General features: G+C 46.5%; 1 protein-coding gene and 1 long non-coding RNA gene across 5 annotated transcripts in view; one reads left to right on the forward strand and one right to left on the reverse strand.

Moving 5' to 3' along the window:
• The window catches only part of LOC118508202, a 50,480-nt gene that overhangs the window by 704 nt on the left and 25,160 nt on the right, over positions 1 to 24,616 (forward strand). For 3 of the 4 annotated variants that reach the window (XM_036047769.1, XM_036047770.1, XM_036047772.1), the window contains exon 2: positions 2,730 to 3,368. In XM_036047769.1, coding sequence (XP_035903662.1) covers positions 3,239 to 3,368 — 130 coding nt within the window. In that variant the 5' untranslated portion in view covers positions 2,730 to 3,238. The remainder of the gene's footprint in view (positions 1 to 2,729; positions 3,369 to 24,616) is intronic. The other variant, XM_036047771.1, reaches the window with a different exon arrangement.
• On the reverse strand, positions 8,800 to 10,547 carry LOC118508211. Its single transcript, XR_004905759.1, has 2 exons — positions 10,278 to 10,547; positions 8,800 to 10,076 (listed from the first exon to the last, which is right to left on the reverse strand). It is a non-coding gene; the product is annotated as an uncharacterized LOC118508211 (long non-coding RNA).

Genomic DNA, 24,616 nt, shown 5'->3' on the forward strand with positions numbered 1-24,616 from the left:
TATTATCCAAACTGATGAGACACGCCACTCAATTCCATCAATCGTTTTCTGTGCCCTTAGTGAGACCGTGTTCCCAAAGGGGTTGAAGTATTGGGAGTCTGATAGGTGTTTCGATGAAAAACCGAAGAAACCTGTTTGAATCCCCGTCGCTGGATGGATGGAAAATAAGAGAAACAAAAGCAAAACAACACTCAGACCAGCACACAGATCGTCAAATAAACATTATCTTAAGTTTTATTGCACTTGATATAAGAAAAAGCCTTAAAACGACGACGACGACGATCGCTTCTATCTGGATCTGGAGTGTTTGTTTTGCTTTACAGAATGATACCTTTTATCTTCCTTCCAAATCCTTTCCCTTTTGCGCTCGCAGGCCCCGAACACTTAAGGATGGAAGTTATGTGAGGTCAATTTCGTTTCGACATGAAAGTGAATGATGTTTTACTGTTCAAAATTAAACACGCAAATGCATGTAAACGCGTAAGGTTATGATGCTCGCACGGGTCGGTTTTCCAATTTTACTCACGTTTCAAATTGTTGCTGCCTGCTTCAAATGCCCTACCCCCGAACACGTTTCCCCCTCGATCTATCGATCGATCGACGCGCGCGTTCTTTCCGATGGGTGCAATGCTAGCAGGTAACTAGCACTGCCCTTCATCAGCATTGAATTTTTATTTTCCTCAACCACCAATACCGGCAGGGTGATGGTGGGATCACGGTCATCATTATACCCCCGAGGCCTAGGCTGAGGCTCTTCGCAAAGAATACGGTGAAGAAGAAGCACTCTGCTCACCGAAAACCGTCAGCGTCGTAGAAAACGGAGACAAGGATTGGTCCGGGTCGTGCTTTAACTTAACGCCTTCGTACGGCAACCAAACGGACCAGGCGCACGATCGAAGGAGCCCTGCGAGCCGTTCCTTCCCTGTGCCGTGCTGCGCGTTCACATATCGCGCCACTATACGCAGGAAAAGGAAAGTAATCGATACATTCCTTCACTGACGACCACTGGTCGAACCGTCACTTTCTAAACCGGGGAGAAAGATATTACGAACGAACCTTCCCGACTTCGTCGAAAGTCGGGTTGGAATTCTTTTTGCCGTGCTTTTCGGTGATAGCACCGGGAAGAAACGACAAGTCAAGAGTTATCCTTCTGCAGAGTGGAGTGGAGACGTCTGGTGGTGGATTTTTTTGTTTTTGTCTTGCGAATCAAAGCCAATCCAAGTAGGAGGTGGTGAGATGTTCCTCTACACAGCAGCTTCCGTCGGTGGAGGGTTGCCTAGGGACAGTCTCAATGTACAGGTGATCATGTTTAGAATGAAATAAAACAAGAAAAAATAACTCTTGTTTGTCACCTGATAACTTTCACCCAATAATAACAAATGATCGTTCAGGACAAGTTTGTCAGTCAAACAAAAGCAAGAAATCTTTTACATAACATGCTCCACTTGCAGTTTGGGTGGTATTGTTTTTTTCCATTCCTCTTTGTGGCCCCTTTTTCGTTGTTACCTGTTTAAAACCGGAAATAAAACCATTAAAAACTGTATCGATTAGGAGAAACGATCGGTCGTCCTGCAGTCGCCATTGTTCCGATGCATTTCGCTCTTCTGTTGGCTTTGTAACATCATCATCATCATCCACCGATTATACGCCCTTCTGTTGATACATTTTTATAGCAGCAATCTGCATCGATGCAATATGCATTTGAAATGTGTGTGATAGATCCATCATCATCCTCGTGGGGAGAAAGTGTTTTGCCCTCACGGAATCGGATCGTACACGAGTGCGTCCATTAGGGAGCCTATCGGCGGGGGGTTGGGTTATTTGTATTTTTGGTATGCAGAGCGATGCAGCTTTTCACTCTTAATTAATTCTCTCCGTTTTTTATTACGGTTTGTTTTTAATGGATTTTATGCGGTGCAATATCGTAAGCAGTTAAAGATGGACTGAATTAAAAAACAAATCATCCCGATGGGCTGTGAGTCCTAGCAATGCATCCAACCGTCGTTGCATGCTACAGCTTCAAGATTTTTTCCACCTCTAGAGAAAGACTTCGATATGTTACAGGAAGCAGATTTTGGCTTCGGAACACAGTTTTGTAGGGGATGTCCGTTGACTTGAAGAGACTTGATCGCCAGCTGTCAATAGATTTTGTTGAGAAATCCTTTATTCAGGAAGGCTTTATCCACTTTGGACCCTTTTTTCATCGCCATTCAAAATTAGTAATTTATTTAAAACAAACGTTAAAGCACCATTAAGGGTTGCGGAGGCGATCGTTGAATAAACGATATTAATGAGCCTAACACAACTTCGCAATAGAACGAGCGGTTTATGCGTGTGTTAGTGCATTCGATGGCAGCTGCTAAGCTCAACCTTATCACTTCAACGTGCGTCGGTGTTAGTAGCAGCATCAGGTCATCATCTCCCATTCAACCGTTCCATTCAGTGCAAACCCGTCACATCCATTGATCAGCAACCGATATCGGCTTCGTGCTGCAGTAAAAAGCGTTTATACTTCCCCAAAACCAAAAACTCACGCGGATTACGCGGCAGATAATAACGCCAAAAGGGCTGCACCAGCAAGAGCAAACGATTAAACAGCATTTTTCTTCTCCCGCTTTTCGAGCACCATCACAACAACAACCGATCATTTCACAGCAACCAGTCCAAAACAATAATAATAATCGGCAGATAATGGTTGCATAATTTCATCATTAAATTCATATCCACAGCAGTGAACAGTGGCGCAGTGAAGGAACGGCGATAAAGATTGCTCGCAGCGTAAAACAAAGCAATAAGAAATAGTTGAAGCTCGTGCAAAAAAGCGAACCACCGTGAGTGTGTGCAGATTGGAATGGATTTGGTGCCCTCGGGAGCTGTGTGCTCAAAACCCGGCAAAAGAGTGTGTATGTGTGTGCGTGAGTGCTGGTGTGATGTTTAACGATTAACCGCATAAGTGTCGTACGCAGGTGTGTCGTATCGGTTTGCTCTCGGGCGTCATCGGGTGTGCATTGTTCGGCTAGGTTCGGCTTTCTTATCGAAGGAAGGATGATGCTGATGTCATACAACGGTGTACGGCGTGCGCTGTAATTATAATAATCCAATCTTTTGGAGTTCGCCCGTGCCGCCTAGTGTGTGTGCGTGTGTGTGTCTGTGCGTGCGGTAACATTTTGAGCCGGGTTTGCAGCTAAACGCGTAAAAACAAATTTATCGATCATAATCGACGGAAGCAATCGGAACAATGGAGAACGAATCCTGTTACGGTGGCGGTGACATTGCCGGCGCCATCTTCGGTACGCTGGTCGCGGTGGTCCTGGTGGCCGTGCTGCTCTGGTGGCTGTACAAGAAGAACTACATCCTCAAGCGAAAAGGTAAGGCGTTGGTGTGATTACGAATCTGTTCATACGTTTGCTTTATCGCACGGGGAAATTGGATCGGTTGGGCTATCCCAATACCGGCGTCGCTCATCAATCAGTCAGTTACATCGGTGCATCCGGTGTGCCTTTAATTTGATATTATGAAACTTTTCCACCGGTAGGTTTCTCTCGCTCTTTCTCCGCCGAAGCACAGCGAATCGAGGTGTATCATTTACCAATATTGTTTACTTCACTTTTAGCGCAGATACACCGATTAGCCCGGTGCGGAAGACTGACAACAATTTTGCATACCCGATCCGAGGTAGCGTCACAGCGGCCTCTTTGGAGCGCAAGACCAAGCGCGGGGCAGGGTGATTAGGTCAATCAAGCGAGAAAAAGACCCTCGCTACTACACGCCACCGGCCTGCCCAGAAGCTAGCTAGGTGTGCAGGTGGAACATGAAGTGGGCTGGCAGGATGTTACATGCGTCGCATGCAAATGACACACAAGTGTGCGTCGCCGTCGAAGTGTCACGCTCGCTCATTGCCCGGGAGTTTAATCACGCATCGCGATTGTGCAACGGTTCGGTTGGCATCAGCAGCGCTCGGTAGTCCAGCTTTCCAGTCCAGGGAATCTCGAGGGAGGGGTTGCAATGGCTTTCCCGAAGTGGCGAGCTGAGGGGGGGGGGGGGGGGGGGAGTACAGCAGTAGTGGTGGCGAGGTAGAGTTTCCTTTTTCCGTTTTTGGTGGCCGGGTTTGGTGAAGAACGATTGTGTACCGCCCACGGACCTGCGATCGGAATGCGATTGATCCCACCAAAACCAAAGCAGCACAGGCAGGGTTTATCATCATTTGCATACGAATCATAATGTTTATCCGATGGGTAGCCTTGGTTTCTCTCGCAGTGGACATCGGTTCATCGATCCGTGGGCGATCAGAAGTGTGTGTGCGTGTTGTTTTGACCCCCTACACGCAATTGGTGCTTCAGTTTTCTAAGCTTTCCCTGGTGGTTGAAGATTGCGGTGCGATATCGGTTATTGTCTGCTTTTGGCCTGAGGCCCGTCGATCGGGCCCGTCAATCAGAATCGCCATAGGGCAGCATACCGGGCGAGGGCGTGTGATGCGTGTTGATCGATAAATATTGAAAATGTGTTGGTTTCTGGACCCCCTCAAAAAAAAAAAAGAAGCGAAAATCGATTTGGGTTCCAAAAAAAAAAAACCGTGCATGTGAATAAATTAGTAAATGGAAGCTTCCTACATAAAACGGAAAAAAATGCCACCCGGGAACCACTGTATTCCGTATCTGATTTTAACCACTACCTAAAGCACCATCATCACTCCGAGGAAACTCTCTTTTCCGAGTTCCGAGCACCCGTGTAACGCAACGCTACAGGGCGTGTAGGCGCTACAAGCATCGCGGAAAATAAAACATCGACCAGTACCGGGCAATATTTTCCAATTGCAGCACGTGGGGAAAAACGCATTTTTAATTCCTGTGTTTGGTTTGTTTTGATGTATCTTTCTCTACACCCGTGCACCGGAACACTGATACGCTGTTCCTGTCGGTAGCTGGTCGCGGTAGTAGTAGCACTACCTAACAACAGTGGTCACTTTGGCGAAATGACATCTACCAAACACGCAACAGCGGCTGCTTCGATATCGAAAGGAAAGCAAGCAACAGGAAGCTCGTAGCCTTACCGAACGGTGCAATCCGTCATCAACCAGCTCGGTGCGTGACAGGGCGTAATGAAGGCAGCGCATAGACATAAGCATCCTACAGACTTTTGCAGGGCGGCAGAAATTACAAGACAAATTGCGTCGTCGTTGATTGAGCGACGTGTCCAATAATTGTGTCCAGGATGTAGTTTATTTTATATTGGAAGGGATGACTGTTGGGTTCAGGCGATCACTTTAGTGGAAGATCACCGATATAAAAATCTCAACCACAGCTCTCCTTCACTTGGAAATTTCGGCAAGTCAGCCAACCACGCGGTATTTCCTCAGAAATACCTTAGCCAAAACATCGATCTGGCGTTGATAACCTTCCTCCGGGGTTGTCCGGATCCAGTTTCCGAACGGCGTTACTGTAAACAGTTCACGCCTCGCATCGCTATCACCTGCGCACCCATCTGTGCGTGACCTGTTGCTTTAACCTGTGTTTCTGCGCCCAATCAAGGTACAAAGTACACGCTCCAGATATTGGAACGGTATCACGCACAATTGGGAACTAAAGGGAAGTTTCGTTGAGGTATCGGGAAGTGTAGCTACGAGAAAGTCTGGAGCCACTGATTGGGGCGATATATTATCGCTAGGAAGTCTAGCGTTTTTGGAGATATCCGCCAGAGGTCACGCACAGTTGACCACTTAGCGGCGTCCAGGAATCTGAATCGCGCCACGATCCTTGATGCTTATCGTAATGCTCTCGAAACGGGGCCTCCATTTGATACACCCGGGTTTTGCAAATTAATAACGGCAGGACCGGGCGCGTCGGTCACATTATTTTGGACAGTGATAAGCGTTGCTGTGGGTGCGCTGGGCGCTATTTTCTCGATCTACGGACGATCGCGATCGCTTATCTGCTGGCCCGGGCCAATGTTGAGCCGTATGTAGATGTGGCGGTGTAGATGTTGGATGGATTGTTTTTCCTTCCACTTTTTTTGTTGTTGTTGTTGGTTTGTCGCTGCAACCGGAAAAACAAGTTTCGTGTTCTTCAGGCAGAAAACTTGCTAAACGACACACAGACACACACGCACAGGTGCACATTGGGTTGGATGGACAGCGCGCCCGTTTCACACGAGAACTCGTTTTTCGGAAACTCTTGAAGCAAGTTGTGCGCGCGCCCCACGACGACGGTATCTTTGGCCAGGATTGGAAATATTTGCTTCCATTTTTTTTTTCTTTCGTTCCTGCTGCCAGCTCACATGGGGGGGAAACGGACACGCATCACATGGAGCAGGAGCTGGGACAATCTATTGCGAGTTTATGCAAATTATGTGCGTGTGTGTGTGTATCCAAACTCCACCCGATTGTGCCTAGAACTGAACCCGCTATCTCCGTGAGCGATAAAGGCAAACTGGCTCCCTGATGAAGATGCGTGCACTGGGCGAGAAGCAATTAGCTCTCGGGGAGCAGCAGCCGGCTCCTGCGTTCCTGGGAAGCTTTTCTGGTGACCATTAGCTTACGCAACATGTAAACCACCTGTCTGGACATTGTTTTGCGCCGTTTATGCCTGACCTGTAGCAGTAGTTCCGGTGACATGATATCCCCTTGCTGATTTATCGATCTGAGCTGTCTCGCCTGCTCGCGGGACTACAACCCCGAAGGCATGTTCCACGTCACCGCGCAGAAGAGTGATTGGGTAATGTTAAAAGTTTTACCACTTTCTCTAATGCTGGTGCTTAAACCCCACGGCGCGATGTGTTTGTCGCGTGTACGAGAAATCGCAACAAATTAATCTGTTGCTTTTGTTTTACTTAGTTGTGCCTGTTTAAGATTTTTCTTCAGTGAGTTGTTTTTCTACTCATTTTTTTTTGTTTCTTATTTATTTATGTTAGTTTTCAGTTGTTTTAAGACAGTTTTTTTATTTACAGACATTGTAGCGTCTTTTTCTCATTTCTTGCTTAAACTTTTGGATTCTTCTTACCAAGGGCTTCTCTTTTCAATCATAACTTGTAATTAATTGGTATCAATTTTGATTGCAAAATATCTTGTGGATATTTTAAATACTTCACTGCTAACATAACAAGCTTTTTCTCACAACCCTTAGCCTACCGTCGATTTGCGCTGCAGCTGCCGAGTCCGCGCTGTGACGAGATGACTGCGCACGGTGACTGTTCGTCGCAGATCGGTCAGCGACCGACTGTCAAGCCAAAGGAGCCGGCGCAAAAAAAAACACCACACATTGTTTAGGGTGACCATTTCCTCGGATCAAGTGTAAAAGATAAACATTCCAACGATCCGGACTCGGCCCGTTTGCCTCAGGCATTCTCCCCCCCTTTCGCATCGCTGTTGCCTGCCAGCTTTGTTGGCTATTTTCTATTCCCCATTCCCATTCGTAGCGTGCGGCTTTAACGGGGGTTGGAGCGCAGGGACCGCAGGCAGATCTGCCATGCAGATCGCTCGACCCGAAACCAAAAAACCCTTGCGCGCGACTTGGCCTGTCAAGCGACAAAGTGGATGATTTTTATATCACTTTTCACAAACGAAACGAGCGGCGCTACGGCAACGGTTTGTGGTGCCCAACCCCGTGGCCACACTCACCCCGATGTGTGTGTGTTTGTGGTGGTGTGCTGGTGGCTTTCCGAAAAAACTGGTTTCTGACATTTTTGCGTTCTTGAGCGCGCGCGCGCCAAAGAGATGAAATGGGGGTGGTTTTGGAGAGGGTGGCGAGAGGGAAAAGAATTTTTATCATTATACACACCTCATAGTCTTCGTCGTACACACCACACACGAAAACCTTCTTTTAAGGGGCGATCGCACACACACGCGCGTGGACAAACTGTTAGAAAGCCTTCTTGGTGGCTTGAGAGATACCTCTGACATTCACTGGGCTAAGTTTGGCCATTGGGGAGACTTGGATCTCGCGAGTATCTGTCGTGTGTTGCCGAAGAACTATTTCATTTGCATCTGATAAATAGAATTCGGAGCCTTGGTGCTCTGCTCAGCGTTCCCTACTGATCGCGAGCTGAGCTGAGATACATTGACATTTGTGAACAATTTTCTACCAAATGAAATAGCGTCTCTTGTTCTTCTGCTTCGTCTAGAGAAGGTAGACAAGAGCACGCCGAATAGTTCTTAAGTTGGTGTAAAGCATCGCTTAATTGCTCTTTTGATAGTTGACTTAACCGGCCACATTCGCGCACATACAAAAGCTCTTCTTCAAGAGGATAGGAATCCTCAGCATCAATTTCGAAGCTTCGGTCAAAAATCATATGAACGGGATTATGGCACCCTCTAAACAGCGAGAGCCATTGAAGGAAACGCTTTGCCGAATTTAATTCAATTATCGTTTCTCCTCTTCGACTCCGTATTGTGATTGCCACGCTTCCAAAAAATTATCTCAATTCGCTTCTTTAATATATAATTATTTAATGATTTTTTGTTGTAAAACAAAATGAAAAATATCAGATAAATAGATAATTGCTATGAACCGTTTTCCGGGAGCTTTTTATCGGGGCGTCGGTGAAAGCGCCAACCAACGCTAATGAAGGCATTCATCACGGATCGATGAGACTGAATGGTGCGTAACAATGAATCGACCCCGATGAATGAAGAAAAACCCCGGAAATATAATTGCTCTGAGCTTCAATTAAAAAAATTCTAAATTCTTGTAATCGATTACAAGTATAACACCAACTTGGCTTTCTCTTTTATTAAGAAATCACTCCCAGCTTGAGTTCAAACAAATCAAAACCAACCCAATGGTCTCTCCAGCTGTTTGTTTTCCCTTTTTTTCCCGCCTGTCGAAAAGCGTGGGTTTTAGAATGGCACTGTGGCCCAGCACCAGCCAGTGCTTGTTGCCCTAGTGATGTAACCCACTTTTGCTCGGCTGGAAACAAACCCTTTCCATTCATGCGTTTTTTCGTTGTTAGTTTTGTTCGTACCACCACACGGCACGATTGTGCAAACTGTCATAACAAGCATACATACAGGCCCAAAAGGCGCGCACACACACACCGATTGGGTAGCGCGAACGATTTACAGGCCAGCGGTTGTTCTATGGTCTTTTTCTATCTCCTCTCTCCGGTGTCTTTACCCGGCTGTAGCGATCATTAAACATCTCGCTTGCATTCGCGAGAACGGTTTGCAGCCATAAACTGGGTAACCTTCCTGCGCGGCGTCCAAATGCGATGCAAACTGGGGAACGATTTGTACGAAACCGATGGCACACGATGGCATGTGCTGTACCACCGACCATAAATATCGCAACCGTGTACCGTCGTCATCGCCGGGGACGAGAGTGCACTATCGCGATCTTTACTCCTACTGCGCTCAACTTCCGACGACTTTACCGCGACTTGTTCCACGTACGGAGGTCGATTAGTAGCCCCCCCCCTCGATGGCCGATAAATGTGAGCTCATAAAATCGGTGCATCGATACAATGCGACTGCACTGTTGCAATGCGGACGACGGCACGGACGACAACGATTATAGATGGTCACGGATCGTTTAGCTTCCTTGGTATGGGCCAAGTGGATGGCTTTCCAGCGTGTGTGTGTTTGCTAATAAGTTGGTGTCGCATATAAGGCTGATCCACACGGCTCAGATGCTGTGCCTCGGTGTGTATGTTTTTTCTTCTCCATCTGATGCGGATACATCATCTGGTGTTGGAATGGAGGTTGCGTTCGCCTACGATCTCGCCCGGTTTCTCAGCACGTGTGAGCGATTTATGCGTTCCGTGCCTCTTGCGTTTATCAAGCCTCCTCCCCCCCTTCGGTGTGAATTTCCGATCTAATCTCGAACTGCATCTGAGATTGGGAGGAGTATCTTTTAAATCGAAGCGATTTTGTTACTCGCGCACACCAATTATCTCCAATTTCCGTTCTTCTTTCACTCGAAATTGGTCGACGTGTGTGTGAAGGTGTGAGACGCTTCGCTTTACTGTAATACAACTTACCTAGCAGAGGGAACATTCCTCGCCTTACCGACAATGCACTACTAACGGTGCATTTCTGGGAACGCATTTCGGCTGGTATAATTGTTCATAATCGAACTCACTAGCGACTGGAAGAAGGGAAAACCAAAAAATTGGGAATATAACAGTATCGATCATCGTTGAAAGCTGAGAATGATTTAAGTTACCGAACTTAAAGAAGAAACTCTATTGCAACATACGTTTTTTTTGCTTCAGACTGCCCTAAAGTCTGATCTAACCATCGAAGCCATACATTACAATTTAATCGTGCCGCGATACGCGATACTCACCGTAAACGGCAGGCACAGATCCATTTCGAGAACTGAGCCATCGGTGTGCTTGATTTCTCCCCTTAGTATGAAGGCGCGTAGTTGGGCAGAAGGCCCAACCATTTGGCGCACTTCCTTTTTGTGTGCGTGTCCCAAAAATGTATCGAGCCGCCGGTTGGGGAACATTATTACGCCATGAAGGAACGCGTTTCGTTGTGCAGCTTGACTGGACAATCGATACAATGTTCGATTATGAAAGAGTTCAAATGGAATGTTAAATTTGTTTAAATAAAATATCAGGAATTAGATACAGAGAATTGATAATAATTGATCGATAAGAAGCTATAACTACTTGAAATTGAAATTAAGTTAGGTTAGGGACAATTATTGTCACTCGAACCGGAAACAAGTTCAAATTCAAACATTCTATCAGCTAATGAAATATCAGCAAATCCCATTTCCAACAGCAAATTAGGTCAATCTAAAATGATTAAAAGAAAGCTCCACATCATCCTTATTATTACGAAGACCTCAAAAACCCTCGAAAGTACTTGCGGGCATCAGCACTCCACACTAGGGCCACTTTGCGGCACTCCTGCGTTAACAGATTGGCGGCCTAGCTTTCTCCCCTGCCCAAAACTAGAGAACCTAGGGGCCTAGGTTTAATTGACCGTAGCGGTACCGGTTCTAAGTTTGTACCGTACTTCCGCCAAGCGTCCACCCTCCCCCCCCCCCCTCTTATTCCCTCCTTCCATGCTAGGTTAATATTTGATGCAATCAGTACACGCCGGTTACCTGCTCCAATGTAAATAGCTCCAAAACAGTCCGATTCCGATTGCCATTCGCAATCGGAATTCGGCAGCGTTGCCCTAAGACCGGAGAGCGTCCCGGAGCCGCTTACGTGTCGGAAATTATCGGCGCATCATCGCCAGGTTCCGTCCCTGGTCAGTCAGCGATCGGGGCCGGGCGAAGAAAATCGCTTGAATAATTGCTTTCGAATTCAATGTTCTTGCCTTGCCGTGTGCGTGTCCGGTGCGCCTGTGCGCACTGATTCGTTTTCCCTCCGGTCCAGGTTTGGATGGCTCGGGGAAGTGCGTTTAAACGTTTCTCTCTGCCCATGCTCGAATGAGGTTTGTTTGCACCATTCATAACGCACCGGGCAGGTGAGCTTGCGCAAGCAAAGGGTGTCTTATGTCATTGTTTAAATTCCAGCCGCAAAAAACAAAAAAAAACAAAAATAGCGATGAATATTTGGGACGCTAGTGCGAAGTATTTCGATGGGGCTACACAAAATCAGCTCGAAGTGTCGGGAGTTTGTATCCGCATGACACGACGTGCGGATGTGGAATGGGGGAAGCCAAACAATGAGGATAACATTCTTTCGTGAAACACACACACAACTGCTAGTTACATCCTTATTTGGCGTTGAATAGTTCGTAACAGATGGTAACAAACGGCGGGCACGACGAAGGTTGTAACGGTACGGCCGATTGGTAGAATTCCTTCTCCAAAAATGGATAAGCCGCCTTCTCGTACCAAAAAGTCATTGTCACAAACAGTCAACCCGAGGTCGAGAAAGAAAGTTGTGGCTTCGGACCGGCAGTTCTAAACCGTTCGTCCATCCTGCCACCAACCTGTCATTCATATTCCATCCAACAACTCCAACCTCCGGGTCCGGTTGTTTGGAGTTGCGCGCTAAATCTCGCCGCAAAAACAGTGGTCTGGTGAGAAAATCAAACAACGGTAGATAAACAGCATTCGAGTCCAGTGTTTGAAACCTGTTTGCTAAAAATAACAACCCCCTTTACTGTGAGACATTCTGCGAGACACACACACACACACACACACACATCAAACAGCTCATCAAAACAGTATAGCGATGCGGCGGCGATCACCACCGATCGGGTGATCGGATTTTAGACCTCTTTTTTTGGGGATGCTTTTGGGTTGTTTTCAAATAAAAGGTTAACTGATCGGACTGCAGCGCGAAGATCCACGTTTCGGGGGTACACGATTAACCTTCGCCGGCTAAAGGACAAGTGATCGTCATTCGTGCGCTGCTCGGTGCCTCTCCGGTATGATCTCTCGCGTGGATGAAATGAAAGGGTACGGAACATAGTTTTTTTCCCCATCTGGACTCGTGCACCGTGCGAACTACAGGTGTTTTAATGGTGGTCGAAGGCTAACTCAAATTCTTTACGACGTATTGATTCGCGACTCGTGCGACTTACTCGATTTATTGATTGATTTTATGGGGAATGAAGAAAAAAAAACCTCACAGGGTTCGTCGCTTTTGGGAAACGAAAGACTTCAACGTAGTGCCTTTCTGTTGGAATCGTTTCGGAGATTAATATTTAATTGGTTGTATTCTTTTATTATTATTTTTTTACTAAAAATTATTCATTACACTTTAACAAACTCTTTTAACGAGTTGTTATCAGACATCTTTATCTGGCGCTTTTGTACGAAAATTGATTCTCACTCAAAAGCCATCACTCGGGGCCACTCGGGGGTTCTCGGTATCTTTCCATCGCCGGCTGCTTCCATCGATCGCATATTTACGTCTAGAGAACCAGGAAGCAGTCTACAATAGCGCTCACTCTCCCCTTCCCGCCACGTCAATCATTTCCCTCCTACCCTTGGTGGCTTCTTGGTGCTTCGACCGGCTGACCAAGAAAACCCAACAGCAGTAGTACACACGCTGCCAGTGTCAGTGAATCTGGAGCAGCGCAATAAATTACGGTGATATTGAAATTCCATACGAAAACGTTCGCAAGAGAAGGAAGAAAAGCAAGGATTGGCCTCACCTGAACGTTGTGCGCTCCAGAGGGATTGGTTGTAAGGTGCATTAAGTGTGTGTGTGTGTGTGCCCATGGGATGCGGTAAATTCCTACCCACCACCAGCATCGCCACCATAACCTCGATAATAAATAATAAAAATTGTAATAATAGCACACGAACGGGATAGCCAGGAACGGGCCGTTGGTCAGTCTGAATGGAATGAATGGATCACTTCTCTCGTACGGCTTGGGGGAGGAAAAGGGATACGAAAGGCTGCTGGGAATGGCGACCGGTGACCGCAACCGCCGGGCAGACTGCGTTCTTTTATTCACGTGTTCTAGTTTATTACTTGAACAACCTTTTCCGAGTGGAATTCTGTGCCAAATTGCTGTATCTACAGGAAGTATAAATTAACGCTAGAATCTCTGAAATTGGATCAACGCGCAGTTCAAAACAATTTTTTTACGCGACTCTTCGGTTCCCTCTATCAGAGGTATTTCCCGATGCAAACAGGCTTTTAGCCATTAAAGAGTTCAACATCGATTTAAGAGACTTGAGTGATTATTCCGTGCTGTAACGATCGAATCTCGGCGAAAGAAGTCTTTGGTGGAGTTGAGTTCACTGATCAACAATCTCGTTCCTGATCTTAAGCTTTAAAGAACTTCTTTAGACCAACCCACAATAACTCCTGATAGACAAGCACCCACTAAGCGTTTTTTAATTGGATAGACCAACCATTGGAGTGTGGCAGTTCTCATGTGAGCCCAACCTGCAAGACATCTCTCCAAAGGTCTTTGCCCCGTTGTGTAACATACAATGTACCAATCTTCTTCATCCGCACAATGTTGCAGCAATGCGATTCCGACGCATCCGCCTGGAAGATGGTGTCAGTGCAGTACATCATTAACGCACACATTACGTCCTGATCCCCCCGTGGACCCGTTTGCTGTACCTACCTTGGTCACACACAATGAATTCCACATTCCACAACAAGCCGTGCGCAAGTTCGATCGATTGCCTTTCTCCCTCGCCAACCAAGGATTGCTTAATGTGACGAAAGAAAGCTGATTGGCGTCTGGTGATATATTTTACAGCCGTGATTAGCATATTGTGGTGGTCGCTTCGGGAAGCCATCAGCCCAACCATAATTTGGAACTTGATTTAGCACTGTGTGAGTGTGGGAGAGCGAGAGTTAGTCTCTTCGTGCCGTTTTGCGATCATCAAAGATATTAATTTTTTGTATGAAATTCCTTACGAGGCGAATTCCTACGGCGAAGACAGGTTTTGGTGATGTCGTCTGATCCATCTTTTATCAGGGGAATAGCCTCCGATTGCTCTATCAAGGGGCCTCCGTCTACGAATATAACCCATAGCCACGCACAACAATCGGAAACAATAGCCGACGCCGTGTTGGGAGCTTGGCGGAGGCAGCAAAAACAAAATCGAAAGCGAAACCATCTCCAAGACAAGACGCGATTCCGCTGCACGTGGGAACGAAACAAATGTACAACAAACTGTGTGTTATGAATGAACGTCCGAGCATTTCGGGGTGAGCATCAGTTGGAAAGGAATTTATCAAACGTAAAGCATCTCCCCAACCCTTTAGGTGGTCATCGGCCATCCATCCATCCATACTGTATATCAATAAAACTTATCCGTAGGTAAAACCGGAAACGTGGACTTGGTGTGGCGTGGCTTTCAAAATTTACATCTTTGCCCATCTTCAGGGGAGGGCTCGATCGTACGACGTGCAATGAAGCTCGCTGTACGCGTAACGAAAGTTTTCTTTATCACGGCTTGTTTGCTACAAACCAGAAAGTGTGAAACGATTTGCTTTTCTTTGCCAACTGTCAAACACTATCCCTGGTCTGTCATCAATGTCCCGGACGGGGTAAATAACGTCGGTTTAAGTTTGTCTCCTTTCTTTTACAACCTCATCGCATACAGCTTCAATTTTGTTTATTTAAACGTAACGACCATGTACGGCCCTCGGAGGTTAGGGATGGGCTAGGGCTGTCTTCCAACAAATAGAAACTTTCCGTTTCTTTCTGCCAGCGAGGAGAATTTTAATGTTTGCTTTTCTCCTTCAGCTAGTGGTGCTACTGAAAGCTCTTCGACAAGTAGTTCAATTCTCTCTTGTGGCCAGCCATAAAACCCTTGGGGTCAGCACTTTTCCTTTCACTACTAACGGCCCTCCCCCCAGGCTTAAGCGGGGCGACTGCGGGACAAAGTTTTGATTCGATCAGGCTTTTGCATAACGCTCCCGGGGCAACACAAACTATGGCCATCACGGACCTTTCGTCATAGGCAAATTATTGGGGAAACGCTGGCAGTGCTGCTGCTCCCAATCATCCGAAAAAAAAACGGTCGAACTAGCGCGTGGTCGTCGTACCCGTCTGCAGCCCCAATCCATCATGACACAAACGCGACGCAATCGATCACGCGCGTCCGCTTGCTCCGATTTTGGAGGTATAATTTTTCGCGCGTAGCGACCTGCCCGCTCGCGGTCTAAATCGGATCGGAACTCTTCAATTCGCGATCTTCGCCCGCTCGGCATTGTGCGCGCCTTTGGGTAATTGCGAGGGACGGCCTGGTCGCACATGTTGTTGATTAAGTAATTGTAAGTAAACCCACCGCTGGCTCACCCAGATTCGGCGGGGTGCGTGCGCGCACTTCATTTGCCTTTCGGTCGGGAGGGCAGATTGACATGCGAATCGATCGTGGTTGCAGGTTGTTGTCGTGATTCCTACGAGCCCGCAAATCCTACGGTGTTCTGTCCATAAATGGTGTGCTGCGGGCTTTCCAGCGGGCGTAAGAACGGGCGAGAGTTCGTTGCTTCTCTGTTGATCATGTCGGATGTGTTGCCACACCGATCGAGAGGGCGACGAATTAGTTGTATTGCATTAGTGTGATCCACCGCAGCAGCAGCGGGACAGATAGATTCGTTAATAATCGATTAGGGCGTCCTCGGCCCTTTCATTTCCTTCTTTTTCCACCTGACGCGGGTCTGGGCTGGACCAGTGTGTGTGTGTGTGTCTAATCAAAGTAAATGATTTCAATTTTGTATGCTTCAGGCCGCCGATCGGTCGAGAGGATGATGATGATGAGAGCACAAGAAGCAGGAGGATACGTGGATCGATTAATCGTGACAGAACTATTATTTGGGAAAGGATGTGCGTGCCTCGCCGTCGTTCTCTGTCTCGATTTCATCAAGCTTTGGGCGGGCGTCAGTGCGTTTCACATCTGTGTGTGCAAGAACACCCGGATGGTTTAAAGTTCTGACTCGTCCAATGCCAACATTAGACATATCCTATGTAGGATTCTGTTGCGAAGGTGGAACAACACACACACACACAGCCTCATCTTTCTCGACACCCTATTCTGGCGTAGGGTGTGTTCGCTGTGTGGCGATGACAAATCGTGATCGAGACGAATGCAGTTTGATGAGAGTAGGAAATGGTGATGAAATGTCTTGAATTTGATTTCGAAGAGGAAAAAAGGCAGAAGAAAAAACACAAGCAAAATGTGTTAATTAAGGCGAACCCACCATGACGAACCGATGACTTATGCTAATGGTACATATATTTTAATAAATCATGGAAACAATAAACCGCAATTAAGTAATTCTCCTTGGCACTCGTTTTATGAATAAAACAATCATGTCAAAATAATGTATGAGTGACCTATTTAGAAAACTGCAGAAAACTGAGAATTGAGTGATTGTTTTAATACAAAAGCCACTGTAATTTTTTAATTTAATTTATTTAATATTTTTTCTTATTTTATAACTTTTAGTTGTATAAATTAGAATGCTTTTACCAAACATATTAAATGACTCATTTTTTTCTTCTTATCCTTCCAGGTAAGCATCATGAAGACCACATCCAACACGCACATCACCTACAATGGAGGCATGCTCAAGAATGTGTTCTGCGCCACAGTGTTCAGGGTCGGTGAGCATAAAAGTATGTGCAACATGTTTCGCGCCAATCAACATGCACGTCCACCCGTACGGTAAAGAGTTTGAAAAATGACACCAAACTACGTGGCCACCTCCTCGACCCTCGACCACATTCCAAAGACCGAACCGCCGCTCGATCGATTAATCAGTATCCTAGCGGTGGCCGGCCATCGACACTTTGCAGTGGCGCTGGCTGGAATTTTCGTTTGTCAATACGCGGTCCGAAAAGTCAATCTTCCCACCGGAGCATGCACCAAGGCGTGCAGTTTTGTGCAGCGGGCGCACTAAGTTTGATCCCGTGTCGTCGGCACGGCTGTGTGTGTGTGCAAACATTTCACGGTCGAGAATGAAGCGAGGAGAATAATTTCTTCATTAGCACATACCATGACCTTGTACGGAGTGTGTTTTCGCTTGAAAGAATGAGGGGGGGGGGGGGAGCAAAACCCATTTAACAAAACCGCCGGTATGAAGCTCATCCTCCGACCAAGAGGAGAAGAAAACAGCTTTCCGTCGCTTCGCTTCTGGCGGTCAGCTTTTAGGCAGGAAAAGGCATCAGAAAGATCATTACACTCTCCCCGCGTACGGGGTTCGGATGCTGTTCGCTGGAAGATCAAACATTTGATTGATCGCTCCCCAATGACCGCGGAACCGTTCGGGAACCGTTCTTTGGCCCTTCTGGGAGTACAAACGCAAGAGGCGCATTCTACAACACACGATCGCGTAGGTCTTCAGAAAAGGTCACACCTGAATTATCGATATGTTGTTCTGAAGAACAAAAAAACAGCACAGAGAACCATCTGATCTTATCCTTGAAACGAAGCGTAAGAAAGGGAGCTGCCATGTCATCTGTCAGTTACCGCCATCATCATCACACACGCGTGCTCGTATTCACCAGAGCCTCGCGCGAACGCTAGTGCTTACGTCCGTAAGTGTAATGTTGATTACTTGCGAGAAGAATGAACCTTTTGCTCTTCACCCTTCCGCCCAACAGACAAGCATTACACACACACACGCACACGTCTCAGCCAACCCACCTTCAACTGAACGCTTTTGTTTTCGTTCAACAAGAAAACAGCCATCGGGGCACTCCCTCAAACGTCTGCAGCCCCGTTGGAAGAGTGGTTGGCTACGGGTGTTCCTGCCAGATGGGGCCATTTTGCTGCAGCGTGCTGGAGCTGGAAGATGATAAACACTTTCTATTTGTCTATCCAATGTTAAGCATCGTACAACAATTGGCTCTATTTGTACCCTGTTTGCTATTCTTCACTTTCCTCCTGGTTTGCTCCTACTCTTGTCCTTCTTACTTGAAGTTGTCGGTTTGTCAGTATGTTGGAAGCGATTTTTGCAAACAACTTTGTGCTGTTAAAGACTGTAAGAATGAACTTGACTTAATATAAAAACTAGAGAGCTCTCATGGAACACTCGTCTACAGTTGGATATGCTAGACAAGATAATTGAATGTCGAGCTCTACTCTTTGTGAGTAAATTATTGGTAATCAGTAACGAACGAATACGAGCCACACAAGTACGTCGTGTCGTGCCAGATCTTGATGGTTGATATTTTTCAAGCAAGACGCGTTGTGCGCCAACGTGAATGGTGGTGGTGGTTATTGGTATTTTATTCAAAACAAACCAAAACACACTTTTTTATGGAGTTGGAGAAGAAAATTGCTTTCCTTGTCGCATTCTTCAGCACCAGGGGGAAGAAAAGAACTCTCCCTTGAAATGTGATTGCCAGGTGGAAACAGGTTTGGTGCGCTGTTGTCAAGCGTGTTGCTGTCTTGAATATTATTAGTTTTGATCTTTTCCATCCTGCAACGAAAAAAATTCTAAGGGGTGGCTCACTGTGCACGGGGACAAGCGAAAGAAGATCTGGCGCGCGTTATATAAGCACACAAACGCGGATGGGAATGTCGTTGTGTCAGAGAGAGAGATAGAGGGAGGCAGGCACATACTCATACCATCGTGACATACCGTGGTGTGCCGTAATTTATGGTATTTATCGAGACTTGTGAGCCATGGCAAAGGGCACCACTACACTCCGGGGCTCGAACTCCGGCGCTGCCAAACTGTTCCTCTTTTTCACCCACCAAAAGGGCGCATGGGTATTCCCGTGGAAAGGGACAGTGAGAAAAGCAAAACACTATCATGGACTTTCCGATTCCGAATTACAACCCAAAAACCCGATCATACCGGGTGCCTGTACTGTTTGGTGTGGAGAGCGTCAGGTACCCTTATTTCGAACCCCGGAGTGTGGGAATTTCTGACTACAAATCGTTTTACTGCCCGGTGTGTATCGAATCGAAATTAGAGGACACCCAGGAATATCAGAGTACCCGGTGGTGGCTCTGGGTAACAAAAAGTAGCCCAGCTTTCGCTTTCTTTAAATGTAAATTTTTTTTTCTTCCAGGTACTGTGCCCACATACACCTTGCGAAAATGACCCGCGTCCGTCCTCTGACGGATTAGCAATCGGCATTCTGTACCGATCTTCGCCTACTCCCTGTGGGTAAAACACGTCGTCGCCATCTTCTAATTGTGACTAGACGATCACGACGCGAACTCTGCGCCGATCGACGACAGTAGACGAGATATGCTGGTGGATCATCGTCATGATCATCCTTCAGCTGGTAGACCACCACCTCCACCGGGGAAGAAATTAAAGCCTCTGCGAGAGCACCACCACCGGTAGCGTACCGAAAAATGGCGTAAATAATTTCGTCGACATTTGGGGCCGGTGATGGACTCGCTACTTCGATCGCCGTCTTTCACGGCGGTCGTGTTACGTAAAACGGTGCCTGTCATCTTGTCAGGATGGAGATGTGAATGGCCATCGGGCTCGCGGTATACTATCGGCAACACCATCATAACTTCTGATTATGGTGGATCGATTCGAAAAGAAGACGGGCGAAAAAAAAAGAAACCTCGATGGCACATTAATTGGAACCGTATGATTGGCATTAGTTTACACCGATCGGTTCCTTCCATTTTCGACCTGTCGGTTGGTTGCAGTGCAATCGACTTTTGAGAGTTTTATTCAATACCTTTGAAAACTTCTTAAGGTACGCCATTTATTAAATATATTTCTTTACATTTTAATTTACAAAAGACATCTATGTAGAACAGGTGTAAAAAAAAAAGAAGAAGCTAAACTAGCGTGTTCTGCTGAACTTCAGACGATCTTCAAACGCTGCTTAATGCTGACAATTATAAAAAGAGATGAAAACATTCACGAAAAGGATACAAACAGTAGAGCATCAATGCTGTGACCTTGCTCTAGGGTTATGATGTATGAGACAATGGACAACAACAAGTTCGACGACTGCTCTAGCATTTGTCTGACAACTTTATCTATTAATTTAGCTGTCAGAAAAAGAAAAAAATGGAGCTTGACAGTTCTGGACACGAGGTCTTTTGTCTTGATTATTTTATAGAGGTCGTAAATCCACATTCAAGTCTAAAGTGACAGACTATGACATATGTTCTGTCAGTCGAAAATGCTTGTCAGAACGACGGTAGCCTTTGGTAACACATAACAGATCCGAAGGGTCTAATGAGATCCGAGGGTCTATACAAGGGCCCAATGATGCCGATGACACGAGAACTCCATACAACTTTGATTGTTCATTGTTGTCTGCCACCATTTACTCGACTTAAGTTAACCGCACTTGCTCGGGAACTTCCTGAACATCGTGTGACATTCGGGTCTTCGCTTAATCAATGTTCTGTGCCAACTTCAACAAGCAGCAAAATTAAGATCATTATTTCAATCAACAAATGACAAAATGCTCAATTTTCTGGTAGCTACCCCGGCTAACGTGCGAACAAAATGCATCTATTCGCATCACCACAACCGCAGTGATGATGCCCATAAACTATCGATCAATATTACGTTGGTGTCGTGATTGCGGGAAGAAAAACTAGCTTTCGTCACTTTTGTTCTACTCACACACGAAGAGAGGGAAGCCTCCATCCCACGGGTGGTTTTTGTTTTTTAGGGCAGGCAAATTGTGGAGGCAGATGATGCTTAAGCGGTTAAGAGTGTTTTTTGCGCTTCCTCCAATTGCATCAGCAAATCAGCCACCCGCCGCCGCTGGTTGGTTGGTTGAAATTGCACCATCACGATCCGATACTCGCCATGGGCTTCCCACTGGGGCATAGAATGGGTTGTTTTTCTCTGCACTCTGCTGCTGAAGATTCTTTGCGTGGACGGTCGACGATCAGACGAAGGTTGCCGCATTAGTCGTCCGGAGCAAATGACATAAATAGCAACCTTCAACAGCGGTATACACAGCAAAGCGATGGGTGAAACAAACAAAAAGAAACACATCTGGAACAGAAGTTCCTCTCGTGTTGGCGCACCGTCACGGAATGCAGAGACACCCGGAAGGGGGAGACACGCGTACGCACCCGATCAGCCGAGAAGATCACAAAACGGGACTAAAAATTGCAATCGATACGCAAGTGCTGCTTAAAAGGAAAAATAATTTACGCCATCCCGACGCGTAAGTAGTGGAAAGGATAGTGAAAAAAAACAGACGAAGACCTAAGCTTAACCGAGCGCAGGCAATTAAAACATTAGCTAATTGATGACGACCGATGTCGACGGCCGGGGGACGGCGAAGTTCGATGAAGCAGTGCGCAATCGTTTGATCACGTTACGGGAAGATGCATCTTTTCCGGTCTTTGCGCGCTCTCTGTAAGCGGAAAGTGCTACAAATCACACCAGGAGGAGCAGCGGCAACAGCAGCTCCGAGTGCATTCGCAACCCTTTTTTGCTGCCTTCAACTTCACCTCATTTCACACCGTCCTTCGTCGGAGGTGCTGTTGCAGTTTCATAACAAAAACGGCTTCCCAGCGGACGACGAGATTATTGATTTGCAAAACGTGCAACCATGTGGCAAACGGACGCGATCGAATTACTCGATCGAGCTTCTTATGTTATCATCACCTTCTCACTCTTGTACGATCCCATGTTCCGGCCATCATTTCATCCGCAGCCATTCATTCACAAAATCGTGGCAGCCCGCAAATGATTTCATCACCATGTTGTTCATTTCAATTAGTGTTTAATTGTTAACTCTCCGTTTTTTTTTTCTATTACGTACATCGCCGTTTTCTTTGCTTCCCGCGTGAAATAAATACCAAAGCTGGTTGATGGTAAGCTGTTTTACAGCCCGATACCCGATAACGCGTTCGATTGATGGATATTAGGGATCTCTTTCTCTTTGCTGTTGACTGGTGTTCCCATCAGCTGAAACTAGTGTTTTCTAATTGCTTACACGTTCATTTGTTACCGTGTGCCGGTGCGCGCGCCCTTGCTTGATTGTGTGAATGCCGGACAATCGTGTGAATTGATTTCAATTTTTTCGCCACCGGCAAATGAGGAGCTTTACTTCAGCACTGCACACGGGTGTCAAGCAGAGTGACAGATCGTTAAGATTGTGCATTGATATAGAAAGAGGAAAGAGATCTAATGAGGGTTCCCAAACAAGAGAAGTTTTTAGTGGCGAAAATGCTTTTTCTTGAACAAAAGATTTACATTCACATCAAGCGACGAACCTCGCATCAGTAAGCGATAAGCCGCACATAACTTGAAAACATTTTTAAAACTTCAATCATCAACTCTACTTAATTGAATGGTCTGATACTACTAGTTGCTGTTATTAGCAACTTAATACTACTGATCAAGTCTCATCGATCGAAGAAAGGAAACATTCAATGACAAATTTATTGTTGAACGAAAGACTTTGTTTGACCTCAAACGTCGAACCTGCCTTCAAGTAGAATATTTTACATCTTATTCTTGGAAATAGTTATAATTTTGCTGTAGTGACACTTTTAATTTAATTTTAAAGCCCTCTTTTCATGCACATGAGTCACCAGCCAAGTGTTCCAACAGAACCGATCTCAACCATTTATATGTAGTCGGTTTTAGCTTTTTTTTTCCTCGTTCCCTGTGTGTGGTGTGTTCGCGGCGAGCGTTCTCGAGCGGTAGCTTAACTTTCCACCGACATCACGAAATCCACTGCACTTTAGGAATGCAAAACATGCCGTTTAGCTCTTGCGCGACAGCACAAACCGTTCAAGGTGAGCCAGCGGGGCTCGGCCAACCGACCAACCAACCAACCGACCGACAAACCTCCCGGTGCGAACCGGTAAAAGTGCGCAATTTTCATCGCCGTCCACCACCGCCACCACCAGCTCACGTTCCACCGAGCGATCGAGCGAGAGGGATCGCTTGATCTGTGTGCGCGGGATCACCTGACCTGACCGTGCCTTGCCTGGTGCTGCAGGAAAGTGGTGCATGCTGGGCACGGCTCACGGCTGCCTTCCGCTCGCAGCCCCAACACCTTCCGAAAGAATGCCGCAAGTCTGTCCAGCTTTGGAGCAGCATTTTCGCCGACCAACCGACGTCGGTTGGTGGTGTATCCCCTACTGGGCTTCGATATCCATGCCACTCCGGCTCCGTGGTGAAGTTGATTAACATTTTATGCATTTTGCATGGTGGAAAACGAAACGTACCACACACACACACACACACATACGTGCGTTTGTATTGCAGTTGGGATATTTCCAATCGGGAATCTTAAGCCACAGCCATGGCCCAGGCTGTACAGTGGTTGTTTCTGGCTGGTTAGGTAGTTGTGTGTTTAGATCGGGGCGACTAGATGCGAAGAATGGCTCACGGTGGTGTGTACAGTCGCGGCTAAGCTCCAGAGCGAAAGTGAAAATACACATTAAGCAATTAGTACCGGTGTTTAAGGTTTCCTTTCTAGTGGCGCGTTCAAGTTGCACCGAGAGCTAACCATTTTGTAACTCAATTAAGCTGAGCGTGATAGAAAAAATGCTGATTGCTTGGTTGCCTTTTTCACGCTTAACCCAACAAATTAAACTGTGCTTAAAACATTTTTAATGCGGATGCGATGAAAGGCATCGGGAATACAATCCCCGACAACGACACTCCCATAAATTGTAGATCAAGTACACAGTACCAGGCACAACACCGATAACGCGGGCAATAATTTCTGGTGCAACATAACTCCGGCTTCCCGGATAAATTCTATAAATGCGAGCTTGCATATTGCTTGCAAAAAAAAAAATCAAACTTGTTATCGTCCACGCTGCAGGCTTTTGGATGCTTTTGCCTGCGGTGTCGCTAAACCTGACCTGCAAGAAGTCGGGGAGCGATGCGCTCCCCTTATCGCTGGTAGCGTTTGCCTTTGCGGCACGATTTTCTCCCCGGCTGACACTTCAATCGCACGCGGTGCGCTGATACGAACGAGATGCGGCCATGAAGCCTAACTCCCCGACTGGTGGAGGACACCGTTAGGTAAATGATGCTGCCCCTATCAAACGGGATGCGAGTGCAAGGATGTACAGTTAGGTACAAGGAGGAGGGCGGATCGGTTGGTTCGTTGCAGTTTTCGCACCGAGAAACGGAAAAACCCACGTTGGCCACAAGATTAGATGATTGACAAAATGAAAACTGAACCGTTTGTGTGTGTGTGTGTGCGTGCGGTCATCAGGTTCTGTGGTAGGGAAGAATCTGTTTTCATGCGCTGGAAATGGGTTTGCAGAAAATTATGTTGACAGGAGGTGGACAGCAGACAGCAGAG

This window comes from Anopheles stephensi, chromosome 2, assembly GCF_013141755.1.
Source record: "Anopheles stephensi strain Indian chromosome 2, UCI_ANSTEP_V1.0, whole genome shotgun sequence".
Lineage (NCBI taxonomy): Eukaryota > Metazoa > Arthropoda > Insecta > Diptera > Culicidae > Anopheles > Anopheles stephensi.